Here is a 19107-nt window from a genome sequence, read left to right on the forward strand (position 1 = left end):
GGAATTCGAGTGTGAAATATAATGTCTCAATATCTGGAATGACATTTGGCACTTTTTCAGATCGTATAAGTGAGACAAAGCTCAAACAGGTGTCACCCAATATTAAAGCTTGCTAGCTCTGTGACTACAGCGTGCTCAACACAAACTGCTTTTCTGCTGTACTCTAAGTGCTGACCACTAGCTTGCCATTATGAAGATCCGTTTTTAGAATGGACAGATGTCACAATCGGCTGCATTTGATCAGTCCTGCACTGTTTTGCTGCTTTCCAACTGATCAAGCATCACATCGCGCAAATATATCATCATCGCAATAATAGCATGTGCAAAACGGCGTATCGCAAAGACGTGCGATAAAATTCATCTGGAATTGTATGCTGTGATCTGACCATGAGCAATCAGACCAAACCTTCAATGCACATTGCCATCCAATTGGAGAACATTATCTCGGGGCATTACTGACACATAAACACACACAAAAAAAGACTTGATTAGATAAGAATGCATTGAGCCTGCTTTTCTCATGAAAAAATATAATATTTCGTTTGATAATCATCATCATCATAATCATAATAAAGATGCAATTTCTTTCGGTATATGTTAACACTTTCAGGCAGAGTGGTTACTACAGTGGACAGCTTATCATGCGAACAGGTTACAGTGTGCATGAAAGGGTTAAATAGCGCAATACTATCGATATTGCGGAACTCAACACCCATATTGCATATGTTTCCAGTGTCGTGCAGCCTTAATAATATGGATTTATGGAAGAAAATGAGAAATACTGTCAAAAACTGGAATGTAAAGTGAATATATTTTACAGGATCAATAAATAATGAGGCACTTGAACTTTCAATGAACACCTTTTTTTGTAACCTTCAATATCTATATTTTCTGTTTCCATGGAAGTGTCCTATTGAGCAGAACCGTGCAAGCAGTTGTGCCATCAGAGCAGCCTGCATGGATGCAGCCCATAGTTGGCTTCATATTGTTCTTCTCCGGGCCACAAACTTGATGATTCAACAGCGCCACTGCCACTAGCAGCCAAGTCATGCACTCAATTTTCATCAACAATCAATTCCACACAATTGACAGAATTGGATCATTTAATAGATTATCATGCTCATCTAAAGGCATAAAGACCACCAAGGGGGCCTTAAAAAGACATGAAAAAAACCAAAAACAAAAACAATGATGATTTTCTATTTGTATTTGTCAATTATTTTATGCAAATGCTTCCCCTTGAAAAATCGTCCCCATTAGCCTGTAAACTGAGCATCACTTTCAGTTTTCAGTTTATGTAAGAAGAAATAAGATAAGATAAGAAGAAATGCTGAACAGACAAAGGGCAGATGCAGCGACATTCACAAAATAACTAAATAAATGAAGTAATCGGAAACGACGACGTAACAACAACGCTTCAATATGCACCACAACCCTTTCAGTTCTCACAAATTGGATTCAGTTCATAATATCATTTTCAAGTTAGATTTTTATGCAACTGGTACTCTATGTTGAATCATCATTTCCAGGCCAAAATACTTACCTGTGCCATTGACAGGACAGGGGTAAACCTCACAGTTGTCACCCCAGCCGGCTCCCAGTGTGCAGCAGCACTCTTGCAGGGTGACATGGCTTGTAAGCACACTCTCACACAAGTTTTCATCATTCAGATGGAAGTAGCATTCTTTTCGCTCGACTGATGACACTGGAAGGCAAAGACACAGCAGAAGAGATGCTTTGTGGCGGAAAGTCCGAAATGTTGTGATTCATGTCATTCATGCAAAGTGAAGAAAGAGATGACCACAAGTGCACATCCATTTGACACTATTAACCTCAAAAACGGAGGCCTTATGAGCATTTTCTATACAACCACTTTCGATGATATTCTTGGCATTGGAAGAGCGAAAATGAGGTCAATGGCTGGCATATAGTAAAGATTTCAATGTTTAGTGAGGTTCCGGGAAAAATGGGAGGGAACACTGGCTTACTTGCACATCCCAAAATGCGCTGAATTATTCAAATTGGTTAGCGGTAGGTGTAAATGGTAAAAAATGTAAATGGTTGTGTTTCCCTGACTCCTGCCTAAACCAGCTGGGCTCGGCTTCAGCCACCTGATGTCGCCTCAGGTTAGAAATGATGCTCCTTCACGTTCCAAGTTCATCATGACAAAGACATTTCCAGTACAGTACTTCAGGAGGTACTTCAATTACAAGACCAATAATTCCTCACCTGTGGGAACGGGCTCACATCTGGCGACCATGACGTTATACTCTTGGCCGCTGGGACACGTGCAGACGAAAGAACCATCTATGTTCACACACTGAGCTTCTCCACAGACACTACTTAGCAGCTCACACTCATTAACATCTGTAGCGGAATGAGAGTTTAAAAAAAAAAACAATTATGTTTTATGCTTAGTATGTTGTCTTTATCCATTCAAATCCAGCTAAAACATCGGGGATAGTGTGCAATACATAAGAGTACCGTATTTTCCGCACCATAAGGCATACCTAAAAGCATTCAATTTTCCCAAAACCCGACAGTGCGCCCAAAATCCCACGCGCCTTATACCGTATATGGCACAGAGGCAATTGGTCTAACTCAGGGGTGGGCAATTATTTTTTGCATAGGGCCACATGACAACCAGAAAATATTATGGAGGGCCGGATCAAAAGGGTGAACTAAATTTGACGTAATATTAATTGGATTTCTTTATTTAAAAAGCAGTATTTTGCATTTTTTGGCACGTTTTTCAGACTTTATTCCGTCGTATCGAACGGGATTTGCTTGACTTGGCGCTACTGCGGGCTTCCGTATCGTCTCCGCCTTCCTCCCTATGCTCTGCAACTTCAAGTAACTGTCCAAATGAAATGAATGCAGTTGTTGACATCGAAGCATAATTGTGTACCAACCTTCGGCGGGCCGGATTAAAAAGACCAACGGGCCGGATTTGGCCCGCGGGCCGTAGTTTGCCCACCTCTGGTCTAACTGCAAGGGAAGCTCAGCTTCCCCTAAAATGTCAAAAGACAAGTGATCAAATATATGTGTGTACATACAATGGGGTGTATATGTCATTGACTAAATATGCGTTACAACGCACTCAACTTTTGTTCCGAATCAGCTTTTTATGACTAGTTACGACGCAACTCTCTTCTCATTCATTCCCGCAGGTTCTCTGTGCTTTAAACTGTGTGGACAATGAGCGTCTACAGCGCGGACGCTGGGCGTCGAGAGTTCAGAGCCCGTTGTCCCAATGCGTTGAAACGAGACGAGTCATTGGATAAATGCTGGTTTTGTCCCGCCCACCGGACGCTCAGCGTCTCTGGCAGTCGATGGGCAGGGGGCGTTTATGGGCTGGCCCGGACGCTGAGCTTTTCTGAATCATGATTGGATGATCTGTCTGAGGCGGAATCTCTTTTAGATTGACAGCGAAATGAGCCAATCACCGATCTTTTGGTGTAGGCATCCGCGGGAGCATTTTTCAATTCTCATTCTGTTCTGAGTTGAACTGGAGACTTCTTCTCATAATCTTTGCGACACTCTGTTGAAAACGACGAGCGACAGATTAATATTTTATTTCTGGTGTGTTTTATTGTAGTTTCTTGTGTTCGCAGACTGACTGATATCACCACAGTTAAGACCCTGGAAAAGACGATTTGTTGGTAGACAGGGTCACAGATTATTTTCTTGAAAAGGAACGGAAAGTGGAATTCATGTATAAAAACGGACACATTTTATGATGTAGGCCGAAATTGAGCTTCCCCTCCTTGACAGACCAGCATCCGCCACTGATATAGCGTTAATTACAGTCTCTTTATAGTCCCCATTGAGTTGTTTTCCTGTTCGTGTTCCTATGCCATCTAGTGGTGATTATTAGCAGGAGCCATTTGTAACAAAAGTGTTCTGCCTGACACTAATTGACGTGTGCATTCGCCAATACACACTCAAACAAACAACCACTTTCTGAGCTCTGCGCAGCAATTATGATAGGAAGATAAGACCAAAAGCATAGTTAACTACTGACTAAACGAAAGAAGAAGGAGACAAGCAAGACTTCGAAGGATATTTAGCCCCTTGTGGATGTGAGCCCACAAGCTTGGTGTGCCTTTTTGTTGAATCAATTGTCTTCATAACTATTGTCTTTCAGTTCTTGTTTTGCAATGCCATTTGTATTTATATGTTTCATGTCTATGTTTGTGACCAGTTCTCATGGTTTTGTTCCAGCTGCAGTGGTTGGAAAGGCTCTATATAAATAAAGCTGTATTGTAGTGTATTTCCTTGAGCGTAGCTTCATCTGGTGGATGCATAGGACAACCGCAGCCATTATTGCAGCTTTTATTCTATGCGCCTTATAATGCAGTGCTGCGTCATATATCTCAAAAAAGTTTTAAAATAGGCCATTCATTGAAGATGCTCCTTTTATTCGAAAGCGTCTTATTGTGCGGAAAATACGGTAATAATAAAGTTTACAGTTTGGCTTTGAGGGACTTAGAGAATCTTCGACCTGGGGTGAATTTCAAGAAAACTACAATAGGTGGATGCCACATATGTAATCAAATACAAACGTTTAACTTCAAGGGGAAATTCAGTTTTTACCATTTTGTACTGCATGCATGACACCACACAAGAGAACCACAGGGAGGTGTACAGACAAGGGCAGATGTGAGACAGCAAAGGGCCGGCGGCTGGAGCAATGTTGCTGTATGTGCATTTGTTTTGAATATTTCAGCAAGAAGTGGTCATGACACCTTTAGTGTCAAAAATCTAAATGATTAATACATTTGTATAAACGTTTTTTTCCTTTGCATTTTTTTTAACACGACTTCATACGATCGTGTGAATTTCCTCCATGTTTATGCAGCTGTCGCATCCTAGTGCCGTCCCTTCTGTCAACACATGACCTTGACGATTAATAGTTCAACAAAACTGCTGCAGTTTTGATGAATAACTCGAGATTAATCACGCCTCCTGTATCAGTAATATACAGTGCCTTGCATAAATATTCACCGCCTTATCTTCATTCCAAATTGGAGTCAATAGAGTTGCCCCCTCAAAATTATTGCCACAACACCCCATAATGATCAAGTGAAAAACAGTTGGTGAGATCCAAATATTTCATGGGCATAAATTCTTATCCCCTTTAATCAACAACTTTAATCAACCAGCTTCCAAATTATATTGAATATTAACGTGTATACTCCAGTCAAATTGTATAAACATGTCAAGGGTGATGAGTGGAAAGCGCTCGTGTTATTTGAGGTATCTCGAATAAATAGGCAAACATTTCAAGAACATGAGTCAATATGCGGTGTTGTGTAAATAGAAGACCGTGTCAATTAGCGTGAGCAACCATCATCAATATCGGGGATGCTGCGCAACAGACATGGCAGGAACACCAGACATTCCTCTTGTCTCCCTTTGAAACGCTTTTGAGTTTGCTTACTAGTTTTGTCATCTCTTGTTTTCTGTGTACTTAACAAATGGACATTTGTGTGCGGCCTGAGCTCTTTTCCAGAAAATAAAACTTTAAATTCCGAGTGTGTGACAAAGGTAGCTGACCTTGGATTTAGATCGCCACAGTTAATCTCTCCGCGTTTCCTTGACAGATTCATCCTCATGTCAGAGCCGAGCATGGAACGTCTAATTAAATTGCCCGTTCAAGTCAAATGTAGGACATTTAAGATGGAAAGGTTGATGGAGATTTTACACGGTGCAAAGGGATAAACCACAAGAAGACCATGAGAGACTGAAGTAATATGAAGTGGACAATGAGGGGAGGGAAAAAATAATAGAAAACACAAGTGTCAAGGAGAGCGGGGATAGACAGAAAGGACGGAAGGCAGCTAGACGAGAAGCATTCTAAATGGTTCGCGGTAAACCACCACTGCACGATCGTGTGCTTGTTTGTAAGTGAGTCCATCTGTTCTAGCCGCAGTGCAGTGAAGGCTTGGCAGTGAATGAGGCAGCTGGCTGGACCGAATTTAGGTGCAACCTAGCCGGGGCTGCCAGATGACAGATGGGAAGTTTGTGTGTTTAAAACACACACTGCATGGAATTAGAGCGTTGTGGTGATTACGGTCAAGTAAATTGCCACTGGGATAGCAGTATGTGGGAAGGTTCATCGTGCCGAGGAGTAAATCAGAGCAGTATGTTTCCAATTAGCCTGAGGGAAGCTGCAGCATCCATAACCTCCTGGTCAAACGTACAATTTGTAAGCAGTCTGAATAAGAAGCACTGGATGTCCCGTGCTCTAAATCAATACAAGAACACATACGGCATCAAAAAAGTTTACGGATCTCTGAAGGAATGGGAACCTCAAACCAGATCGAACAAAGTTCTATTACCCGTAGGCTATTTCTTCTTCCTTTTTTTTTAACTGACAGACGAGTCACCAATAAAATGTTTTTGGTTTGAGGAGGAAGCAGAGATCCTTGCAGCAACACATTGCAAAGTGTGCTGGATGAAATCAGTACATCTACTCGCCTCTATCTGACATGAATAATGCACTGACGTGGAAGCCTGTTGCGGCACCCATTCGAACACAAATAATGCTTACTGGTAAGATGGCGCCCGAGTAGGCAGCCGTCGGCAAGTGCTCTCATGAGCCTTGCTTTTTTGTTGTTTTTGTGTTTGTTTTGTCACTTTGTGTTTGTTGTTACGTCATGTGGACTTTTTTTCAGCATTTTTTGGCCACGATTTTCAGCACGGAGGAGACTCTGTGCTCGGTGGTTGCGCCTTCTCGGCAGCATGGGTATACCAGCACTGTTTATGACTGGGAGGAATGTCGGCGCCATTTGACTGTCGTTGCTGGACAGTCCCGGGGCGCTTGTGTCTTGCGCCTGTAATGGGCAGCATTTTTCACAGCTCCGCTTTGTTCAGCGGAGAGATCGGTGCTGTTGAACGGTCTGCAGCTGGATGGATGTAAGTCTTGAGGAGCCGACGATGAGAAGAAAGGAGCGTTAGCGCGGAGCGCCGATGCGGATTTGGAAATGGGAGTCGCGGCTTGGAGTTTGAAGCGGATTACGTGGGACAGGAGAAGTGAACTAATCTCTTTTCGTCAATGGACGCTACAGCTTCGTGTTTGCTTTCAAAACTTAGCTTGTAGCAGACGTGTGCACATTTTCAGCATGACGTCTCTGATCTACTGGTGAAAGGACACTTTGATCCTCTCCCCTTTCATCTATAACTGCTTCAGACAACAAAGTGTATGCAGAAAAGTATAAGAAAAGAAAAAAGTGGTGAAGATTGCACGACTGTCTGTGTCCTATGTGTTGTGTTGTGTTATTTTTGTTATTTTGACTTCAAAATGGCGCTGCGAGAGTGGCTGCCTTTCCAGCAGCTCATATATTTTGTTGTTTAGTTTCACCGTCTTCATTGTTTATGTCTTGTGACCTGTTGTAACTGTCATATGCTTGTGCAGTTTTTTGCCTCACTCAAATTATCCTCAAATGAGGGTAGTTCGAGCGTGGTTTTTTTTTCTCCCCCTCTCCCTCCCTTGTGTCTTTCTGACTTTCGGGTTGAGTGAACGCTGGCGCGTTTTGGCTGCCGCTGCTCAACCCGTATTGTTTTGTCCATCCATCCATCCATCTTCTACCGCTTATCCGGGGCCGGGTCGCGGGGGCAGCAGCTTTAGCAGGGAAGCCCAGACTTCCCTCTCCCTAGCTACTTCTTCCAGCTCTCCCCGGGGGATCCCGAGGCGTTCCCAGGCCAGCAGGGTGACATAGTCACTCCAGCGTGTCCTGGGTCTTCCTCGGGGTCTCCTCCCGGTGGGACATGCCCGGAACACCTCACCAGGGAGGCGTTCAGGAGGCATCCGAATCAGATGCCCAAGCCACCTCATCTGGCTCCTCTCGATGTGGAGGAGAAGTGGCTCGACTCTGAGCCCCTCCCGGATGACCGAGCTTCTCATCTTATCTCTAAGGGAGAGCCCGGACACCCTGCGGAGAAAACTCATTTCGGCCGCTTGTATCCGGGATCTCGTTCTTTCGGTCACGACCCATAGCTCGTGACCATAGATGAGGGTTGGAACGTAGATCGACCGGTAAATTGAGAGCTTCGCCCTTTGGCTCAGCTCCTTCTTCACCACGACAGACCGATACAACGTCCGCATCACAGCAGACGCTGCACCGATCTCTCGCTCCCTCCTGCCCTCACTCGTGAACAAGACCCCAAGATACTTAAACTCCTCCACTTGGGGCAAGATCTCTCCCCCGACCCGTATTGTTTTGTGTTTTTTGTTATTGTAAAGTGTCCTTGGGTGTCTTGAAAGGCGCTTATAAATAAAATCTATTATTATTATTATTATTCTACTTCTTCCTTTCATAACTTTGCTGCTGTGAATTGGGAATTTCTCCATTGCGAGACTAATAAAGGTTTTCTTATCTTAATTAAAAAGAAGAAACTCAAGACCACACTCCAGGTCATCAAGTTCTGTGACTCGGAGAGCTGCTAAATCGCAGGTCTGACTACTTGTGGATTTCAAATGTGAAAACATCATGATCGGTCTATTTTTGTGATTTCTTAGGAGTCAAATGTTTACATCTAAGTAAACAAATCGGTGGTTGACTGTCGTGTGACCGAAATTACAGAGTTCACTGTACGTAACAGTGTAGCTGCTATCTTCTTAGCTGTGTGTGTTTAACGCGCAGCATGTTTGCATGCATATTTGCACTGAGGATTGCGAGGAAGAAATTTAATCTATGCTGCATGTCATACGTAAGCATATTTGACAATAAAGATGACCTTGACCTTGAGGTTTCTGTGCATAATTTACAAAGGTCAACCTATCTTGGATTCAAAGATTTTGTTATATAATCAGGGAAGATATTGCATTCAATTGAGGTAGGCTACTTCCTTCGTTATATTATAAGATGGGACACTTACCTGTGCAGCTTTGGCCATCTTGGCTTTCTTGGTAGCCCTGGTCGCAGAGGCATCTGAATGAACCCAATCTATTCTCACAGAAACCATGAGGACTACACAAAGTCTCATTGAGTCCACACTCATCAATATCTGTTGATCAAAAGAGAACTTATATTACTTCACTGATTTACCTTTGCAGTAGAAATACTACAATATCAAGAACTTGACAGTAAAATAACAATAAATTACAAGCAGTACATGACGGGAAAACTATGTTCTGATATTTTTACAGTAGCCACCAATTTAGACATTTTGAATCAGCTATTGAATAACATGTCCGTAACACACTCAAAGCGCCTTGTTCATGCACTCGCACATTCACCCTCTGGCGGTACTAAACCATGTACAGTATGTCGCCACATAGGTCGCATGACTCGGACAGATCAGGGTTAAAACAGCAGACCCTTTGCTTAGAGGAGGATCTGCTCTAACTGCTGAAACGTGGCCACCCTACATGTTGACGTTTCTTGTATTTTACTTAAAGTGTGTATCTTCTTGTGCTTCTAACTTAAGCCTCTCACAAATGGATCCGGCAACATTCACGCACCACTACTCCCCTGTCTGTGCCGAATGACAAAAAGGGTAAAGTGATGCCCCATTTTGAGGTAGTGATGGGGAAACGGGACGATATTGTAAAGTTTGGCAAATAGCTGGTGTTCCCATCTTTGTTTCTAGGCTTGTATATGCCAAAACTGTGTGCCCGAAATCCTCCTGGCTCATTTCAATGCAAGGTGTTGTGTTAGAAACACCTGCAATCAGTGAAACTTCAGATTTGCTACATTACCAGTTGTTGTAGTTTTTGACTCGTTTAGAACATAATCTTGGTCTAAATAAAATGATTTAACAAACAGCAAGTTAGTGTGATTTCAGCCCAATATTAAACAGAGAGTGCCATAGAAAGGTCAGAAAAATACAACTGTTTCATGAAGCACATTTGAAGCTTCATTTTCCCATCAGAAGACATTAATAAAGAAGCGCAATGTATTTTCTGTTAAATGGCGGAATTAGGAATGTGGTGTCTATCACCACTGCTTGACAGGAAATGTTTAAACTGTTAAATTACAGTTGGTTATTCTCCAACACCCATTTACTGTTAATTTACACATGTGGATGAATATTTAACCTATGTTACAATTTATTCGAAATACAGTAAGATACTGTTCTAACACCAGAAATCTAAAGCAATCCATTGCTTTATGCTGTTAAATTACAGTTATCACTTGTTCTTGTTAACTGATTGATTCAACTGTTAATTTAAACGCGAACGGATGAATATTTAAGAGTATTTTACAATTATTATGTAAACAACAGTTAGATAGTTTTGTAAATTCATCTGAAGTTTAGTTTACAGAATTGAGTTTGTATTTTGTACAAGACACATACTTGGACAGCAATAACAAAACACACACACACACGCACACACACACACACACACACAACACACACACACCTCTGTCTCTCTCTCCCTCTGTACATATATATATATATATATAGATAGATAGATATATAGATAGATAGATAGATAGATAGATAGATAGATAGATACATAGATAGATAGATAAACAGCACGTGAATTAATGAAGAGGATATCAAACCAAATGCATGAGATTACACAGTTGCCACCACTTTGTGGTTTCAATGAAGCAGACATTTACAGAGCAAATGAGACCAAGTTTACTTGAGTCAGACTTAAAGCAGGAAATGTGCCTCATTTACGGTACGTCTAGACTCTAGACAGTCCGCTCAAAGGCTTTGATTGTTTACCGCTGTAAGTTTTTCCGTTTGTTATTAAAAATACCGTTTTTACTTGAGAAAAGACTTGTGCTGGCACAGGGGCTAAAGCTTCTGGATTATCAAGAAAATGTGAGCAACATGTCTGAAAGAAACGGGAGAGAAATTTTCCTTGTCTTAAAAGTAGAAAAGGAGACATTGCAGGTATTAAAACTATTGAAAGCAATTTAATAAGCGCGTCGGATGAGCACAGATTCTGGCTTCCATGCTGTGGTTATGTCTGGCTTTTTAACAACTATGAATAGGAATGAACAGGTCAATTAAATAAATCTCATAATCTCTCAAAGATGTGGAATGGTTTTGGCGCTCCTCACTGAGGTTTGTCGAAATGCTGACTCAAGATTAGTTGTCGAGACATTTCGTTCACGTGAAAGAGAACGTCCCAAAGAAACATGAATTACAATCAGAGAACTGACAAGTGTGATAAACAGCTTTACTGCTTAGTGAAAAACTTTTGCTCCATCTGCACTCTGTCTGTGTTTTCACATCTTACCATCACAGGACGGCGTATCAAGACTAGCAGTGAATCCACTCCCACACGCGCACAGATAGGATCCCTCTGTGTTGAGACATTCACCATAAGGCAAGCAGAGTTCTGGCTCATCGAGACACTCATCGACATCTGCAAAGCAAAGAAACAGGGCTCCTATTCAGAGGGTGTGTGTGTGTATGTGTGTGTCTATATATATCAGTGGCATTCCGTCAGGGCCAGCAAGGCCTTCTCTGCTGGCCTAAACATAATAACATAAATTTAATTGATGTTATTTTATTTTCATAAATATGTAAAATAAAGTATTCTCTGTATTCTTTACATCATATTATTGCCACTTAGTCGAGTTCAATGTTATTTTAAATAACATTGAAAGCCACTCGATAAATAACTTATTTATTCAGTGATGTGTTCCTCGAGCCGGTCCTTGGCCTCGAGGGCCGGCTCGAGGACCGAAGGGCGGTCCTTGGTCCTCGGCCTTGGCCTCGGAGTTAAGTCCTTGGTCCTTGGCCTTGGAGTCAAGACCTTGGCCTTGGCCTCGTGTTGCCGGTCCTCGGACACAACGAGGGATTAGAGCCTCGAATCCTTCGTCCACTGGTATAAAGTGGGCCAGAGGACCGCAAATATCATAAAGAAATCAAACAAATCCATCCAGGAAAACCCACGTTGATGACTTTATCTGTCGCTTTAAGAGGGGCGGGGCTGCCACCGACAGTCAGTACAACGTTTAAAGAGCGGCATCACAGTTAATTTCAATCACGGTTCGTTCCGTTCGCGATCGGCAGTTTAAATAGCGTGTAAAGCCTTTCTGGTGTCTTTTATTTAGTTATTTTTGCACAGTCGTCACGTGTGTGCGATGGCACGAGAATGTTTGTTTGAACCAAGTAATTTGGGTTACAGCTGGAGTCAATAATGTCGGCACATCACTTCCGGGTTTGGCCGCTGCGATTTGGAGTCCTTTTGCTCGATTCCAGTTATGTTTGCTGAATGCTTTCTCATGTTTGGAATAATGAATATTGATAATACATAGTTTAAAATCATGATTGATTTAATTATTTATTATTATTGTGAACTTGAAGGTATTAATTAATGTAGTATTAGTGGTAGTGGTAATAATAGTAGTACTCAGAGAATGGTTAGAGATTCAGCCATCTCGTTACCTCTGCGTCCCGCGTCCTAGACGCATAATTTTCCCACGGGACGCACAGTTCCAAATAATGTGCGTTTTTGGGATGCAAGGAAATTTCTCAGTCAAAACAAATAAACAAACAAAAAAAAAACTACGGCAAGCCTGAGGATTTCACGGTAACAATCGTTACCGGTAGCGTGTCGTTTCCGTAGCGTCATTTTAACGGTACCGAAAAATAGTTTAACCATAAAAGTCACCACACACGAGTTGACTGTGTGATCAACGCGATTTCACTGCGCCTGTATGTGTGTTTGTGGTGTGGTGTGGTGTGGTGTGAGAGTGTCTTTCTTCTAATTTACTTTTTTTTTTATTTGCTTTCAGTGTTTGGGGGGGGGGGGGGGGGGGAATGCAACAGATAACGTTATGTGCGCATGCGGGTTGCTATTTTAGTCCGCAAACTGAGGAATCGCGCGGATGAAAGTTTGAGATGGCGGCGAAAAAAACCCCTCACAAAGGTCTACTAATTACGACATTTAAGAAATAGAAATGCCAGTCTGATTTTTCGTATGAATCGTCCAAAGGGCGTATCACTAAACTCACCTGGAATGTATGCACAGAACACGAGAGCGAGATACGACGAGAGGCACGATTACGAGGCAAGTTGGTCATTAGATTTGTAGGCTAATCGTTATGAAAAATATTATGAAACTGTACTGGTTATTCTATAATTTACTGGTTGTAGCATGGTAACTTTATGAATAAAACATTCGTCACAAGGTGTAGTAATGCTAATGTTAACTGTTGGTAGAACTCATGATGACGTGTGTTAAATTCTTTCGTCAAATTGATCGTACATTACACATGCATCGTCTTGGGAAGAGGATGTCAAGCCACATCAATACTTACCTGTATTAATGATTACCAGTAAATTAATCTTTGCAGTGTGAGATTGGAAAAAATACTCTGATGATGCCACATGAGTACACCAGTTTTTGATCCATTTATTTTTTGGAATAAACCTGGAGTACACAGCTACTGATGTAATGTTTATTGTTAATGCATCGTTTTCAAACATTTACGCTAGAAACATTATACTTTTGAGTGTCAGAATTCTTGATGATGAATATCAGTCAAAATAGAAAAATGGGTTCCCATGATGAACGTTTACGGAACCCAACATTAGTTACCATGGTTTCCCATTGGGTAATCCGACAGAACCGAAAAACGGTTACCATGAATTTCCAAAATCCTCAGGCCTGCTACTGAATTATTTAAATATTTGCAGCATTTGTTTATAATTGTATGTACAGTATATGTTGTTGTTTGTGTTATTATCATATGCAATTGAATAAGTAGACCATTTCAGAATTTGAAATTTGGGACTCTCTCAATGCATAATGGGACTCATACTTTTCTGATCAGCGAGTCCCTGGGAATCGCTGCCGGTAAACTGTAAAATTATCACTGAGAGATTACCGCTTTTTCTGCAGTCAGTGATTGACTTCTATGCAAAGTCATTTCTCAACTTGTCTTCCGTGCCATGTCATGCCTGTTGAGTGTTGATTTACGTCATATTAAGAAACGCCTGCACTAAAACATTAATTCATAAATGTATATCATATGCTTGTATTTTAGTTTTTCTCAGTATAAATAACACGTACCGTGACTGTTCTACTCTTTGAATAAAAACACTTAATTCAAGCGTTAGGGAGTGCAAGGGGTTATGATGGAGGGGTGTTGCAAATCATGAAGACCTGCCAAGTGGTATGATAGCATTGTTTTATACATGTCGTCGGCTAGGCCTCAGCTTAAAAATCAGTCCTTGGTCCTTGGCCTTGGCCTCGGAGGCATGTCCTTGGTCCTTGGCCTTGGCCTTGGCCTCGGAAAATTTCTCAAGTCCTTGGCCTTGGCCTTGCCTCGGAACATTTTCCAAGTCCTTGGCCTTGGCCTTGGCCTCGGGTTGCCGGTCCTTGGACACAACACTGGTCATTTTGCAATAGCCAATCAGATCACGAGTCTGCGTACCAGGGCCAGCTAGAAGGGCTTACGTCGACCCTGGACGTGCGCGTTCGGTGATTGGATTAGCGCCTGCTAGAGGGAGCTGTTGCTGCATTTTGACCCAAAATGGCCGAAGGAGAAGACGTTGATCTGGTTGCAGGACTACTTTCCACACAATTTTCAAGACGGACCTTCCACTGGATTTACCAATTTAAGTTGTTTTACCAAGGCAGCAAGGAAACATCAGAGCACGGCTGGGCACTTACAAGCTACGGTGCGTTTAAAAACGTTTGGGGACACTCGCGTAGATCTCCAGCTCAGTGAACAGGCACTACATTGGTGAGTAAATGAATTTTATTTAACATTTCTTCTTGTTATTTTATTTCGTTCGTATTAATGGTAACGAAATAAAATGACAAAGATACAAAAATGTATCAAATAAATCAGCTCACCTGCAATTTATAATGGCGCATTGTAGTCAGCTTTGTGCACTAAAATTCGTTCAATCTCAGCTGCTCAACATTTTCAGTTATTTGCTGTTGTATAGCCTATTCTCAAAATACAAATGATCTGTTAATTTTATTTTCAAAGAATAGTTTGTTTTGTTATTGTGTGGTTGGCTGCGACATTGCGCAATTTATTGGACAGACTTGTTTATGATCACACAGCGTAATTTGGGTGGCATTTTATTTAGTATTTTTAAAATCTTTTTATTTTTGACAATATCTGTAAATTTAGTTTCCTGCTCTTAATTGTGAATGCATACTTGATGGTTTTAAATGCTCCTGAAATTAAGTGCTGCCTGACGAGCCTATATTGTGTTAATGTATGTGACGTCACTGAAGGCCTAAGGTTGAAATGCACGGCCCGCCACTGATTTATATATACAGGTATATGTGTGTGTGTGTGTGTGTGTATATATATATACTGTGTGTATATATATATATATATATATATATATATATATATATATATATATATATATATATATATATAAATCAACGTCATAATGTGTCCACACCTGCTAACTATGCACACTGTCACGCTTCAGTGACCCTTGACAAAAAACACAGTAAGAGATTCCTTCACATTGCTAACCTCTACAGCTGGTGCCGTTGATCTGCTGGTACCCTCGGGGACAGGTACACGTGTAGGAGCCCATGTTGTTAACACACTCCCCCACGGACTTGCATGGCTCGTCTTCCTCCAAACACTCATCCACATCTGCCGCAAGCACAAATCAGTGACTGTTGCAGCAGAGAAAAAATCTTTTGGTGATACATTTTCATCTTCACACTGAAATGCAAATAATTTGAAGAGAAATGCAGTGGAGACATCAGATACAAGTGCCCCCACTTATTTTTTTGCTTTCACTCGTCAGCATAAATTTGATGGTTCAAGTGACCCCACGGCATCTCATTTGACAACAAGCAGGCGTCTGGAAGATGGTAAACAATTCATCTAAAAAGAAGCTGCTTCACGCCATACCGAATTAAAGTTGATGGACAAACTAAAGGCAAAGCGAAGACAATTACGGGAATGGGGAAAGATGATTTGCGATGAGTGTTTTGAGTTACAAGAGTGGTGACGGAACTAGTTCAACTTGAATCTGAAAGACTTTAAACAAATTGAACAATTTCAAGTGCGATAACAATACTTCAGCTGTTGCAGTTCCTGAAATTTCAAGATTTGAGAATGGTGCGAAAAGGAGCTAGTTCGCCCGGTGGCATAAAAATGTGATGTAGCATTCAGTTACCACTGTACATGCTGTTTTGAATTACTGTATTTTCTGTAGGCGCTTTGCATTATAAGGCCGACCGTCAATGAATGGCCTGTTTCAAAACTGTTTTCATATATAGGGCGAACTGTCGGTTTTTGGGAAAATTGAATGCTTTTAAGTGCGCCTTATAGTGCGGGAAATACGGTAGATGATTTTATATTTAGCGTGAGGTAGGACTTCACGCTAAATCTTCACCTCTTGGTTTGCATTGGTTAGTGAGAGACTACAGCATGTTCCAACTTGGAAACCACCATAGAAAGAAGTCTCCATAGTAAACTGAGAGTCCTCTTCAACGAATATGTTTTAATACTGTTTAAATGATTTGCACTGTCGGACTACATAATGCACTACATATACTGTACCATCACACTGGTCACCAGAGAGAGACACGCTGAAACCTGGCCCACACTGACAGACGAAGGAACCTTCAGTGTTGATGCAGTGGCCCCTGGTACAGACACGTTGATCCTGGCACTCATCTATATCTGAAAAATGCACAAAAAATAAACAGGTATGTGAAAAAGATGAAAATCAACAATGGATTTAGAAAAAGTCAACATGCAAGCAAAGGCAGAGCATGTCATCTCCATGTGGGAAGGCCTGAGCCAAGATTTGAACCGAGGATCACTCTACTGAGAGGCAGACATAAAAAAAATAAAATAATAATAACAACAGCAACACTGGCACACTGCCGATTAGCCAAGAGCAATCAATGAATCAGTTTAATTCAACGCTGCACATGAACACTGTTGTAGACATACTACACCATTTGCATACTGTTGAGATAGCAGTCATGCCAGCATCAACGACATAAACAACTGAATGACTTCGCATTAGCTGAGGACAAAGAGGCTCCGCAGTAATAGAATTAAAGTTGCTGTCATCACCCTTTGCGGTGCAGCTACTTTTACCACGGGTACCGCACACACAGTTATGCTCATTTGGCTGAAACATGCAAACCATCTGTGAGCTGCGTCGTTCAGTTCTATAAATGACCCTGTAGCATGGTATATTTCTTTCCTGTCACCAGCTCCACACAGTGGTTTGACTTTCCTTGCACTATAGAGAAGCCACAACCTCACATCCCATTCTCGGTCGCGTAGAAAACTCCAAATGAATGAGATCGTCTTTCAGGTGTTTGCAATATGGGAAGAAGATGCACATGAAGCGCTGACTACAACTAGCGCATGCATGCACGCATGTACCCACTCACTCACAAAAAAAATGCCGGCAGTACTGGACCTACCTACACACTGGCCTCCCTGCGCCAAGAACCCAGGAGGGCAAGATCCGCAGTTGTAGCCCCCAGGGATGTTAATACAAATGCCAGACGGACACGCTGTGCTGTTTGCGCATTCATTGATATCTGTAAAAAAATAGTAATAATAAAAAAAAGAAGAAAATATATATGAATAACGGAAAGTATTACCCCCACAGACAATTTTACATTCTACTGTTTGCTATAATATACCATAAATCAGTGATTGTCAAAATGTGGAACTCAGGCTCAATCTAGTTCTATTTAAAAGAATCACTTCCCAAGTAGAGTTCAGGTGCATAATTTTTTTTAAATTTGCTGTTAACTTATTTCATTTGCATTTTAATAATGTTACAATGACTTACAATGATATTTTCCCCAACATGTAGTCCTACTATTACCACAATGTATTTTAATGTCGGTTCATTGAGGAGGTACTTTTTTAGGTGGTGCAAAAGTTTCGAGAACAATTCCTATAAATGACATACAGTATCATGGAACTGAGATTAACGCTTGGTTTACATTTAACGCACGTACGTCCTGTGCAGAAATGAGACGTGCGCAATCAGGCAAACAACTTTTGCGGCATTTACAGTCTGCGTGACTTGCCCCCGCTGTTAGACAATATTGTCTCAGACATAAACATTTTCAGCACGTGAATGACACTTCACTACAATAGATGTCGAAACTCCTGCTGTTTTGGTATTCAATGATAAACATCAGTTTGGGGTGAACAATAAACAGTACATACATTTAAAAAAAAACAGGAAGTTGAAAACACGGTTATTTACAACAGCTCTAACTCGACAGCAGTGTGGACCATCTGCAAAGTTACAAATTTTCACAGGTGTGCGAGGTGGAAAACTTGAGCAAATAAACATTTGCCACGTGCCACGTGGACGGGCGTGGTTGCTGAAATGATATGATTTTGCCACATGGAGCCATGCGGACCTCACGCATATGACATATCATAAACTAAGCTTAACTCTCTTGTATTAACAACAGCTTTAGTTCCACAAATGTTGTGTCTGCTATACTGCACATAACTACCAACAAGAAAAAGGTACTTTAAAAATGTTTTGCATCATGAAGCTTTCATTGTTTGTTTGGAAAACAACAGAGAATATCGTAGCCCAAATAGCATGTCAGAGTCAGCCAAAACAGTAAAGCACCATCTTGACAACCGATATAGCAAAGCTCATATTATTAAACTGCATGAAAGCGTAAAGAAGCTGGGTTACTCGGAGTTAGTCATTCTGCCCAGATGCCCCCCCCCCCCACCCCGGTACAAAAAAAGTGTTTCAGTGCATTAAAAATCAATGGATGGGTTGCATCTGTTTCGACCATATACTGTCTAAACCAAAACATATCCTCAAAAGGTTATAACAGTATCCTTTTCTCACCACTACGGAAGAGGGGAGGTTTTGGTTGAGTTTTGGGGTGATGACCATCAGCTAGTTTGCTCTTACAGCTCCAATTCAGTTTCCTCTTTGTGGTTGGGGAATTCTGTGTTGAATTGGCAAGAAACCACAAAATGACTGACTACCTCATATTTATATCAGAGTAAGAGCGAGGAAGCAGGCAGCAAGGAGGTGCAGATTTTAGTAACAGTGTGGTCAGCGTGGTTCCATCCAAATTTCCACCTACTTTGAATTCTCTTGATACGTACTTGATAGTCTATGGAACTTCTGTGTGACCCAGTGCTCTTTGCTGAGTCACACAAGACTGACTGTTTTTAC

General features: G+C 41.4%; 1 protein-coding gene across 7 annotated transcripts in view; it reads right to left on the reverse strand.

The window, feature by feature from the left end:
• ltbp1 (latent transforming growth factor beta binding protein 1) overlaps window positions 1-19107 on the reverse strand; it is a 92899-nt gene that overhangs the window by 8957 nt on the left and 64835 nt on the right. For all 7 annotated transcript variants that reach the window (XM_086121996.1, XM_086121993.1, XM_086121997.1 and 4 more), the window contains 7 exons: window positions 17357-17476; window positions 16473-16595; window positions 15429-15554; window positions 11207-11335; window positions 8884-9012; window positions 2230-2367; window positions 1544-1705 (listed from right to left, as the gene is read on the reverse strand). In XM_086121996.1, the coding sequence (XP_085978122.1) occupies window positions 1544-1705; window positions 2230-2367; window positions 8884-9012; window positions 11207-11335; window positions 15429-15554; window positions 16473-16595; window positions 17357-17476 (927 nt within the window). The remainder of the gene's footprint in view (window positions 1-1543; window positions 1706-2229; window positions 2368-8883; window positions 9013-11206; window positions 11336-15428; window positions 15555-16472; window positions 16596-17356; window positions 17477-19107) is intronic.

This window comes from Hippocampus guttulatus, chromosome 10 (genome assembly GCF_054856545.1).
Source record: "Hippocampus guttulatus isolate MCC_2025c chromosome 10, RoL_Hgut_1.0, whole genome shotgun sequence".
Lineage (NCBI taxonomy): Eukaryota > Metazoa > Chordata > Actinopteri > Syngnathiformes > Syngnathidae > Hippocampus > Hippocampus guttulatus.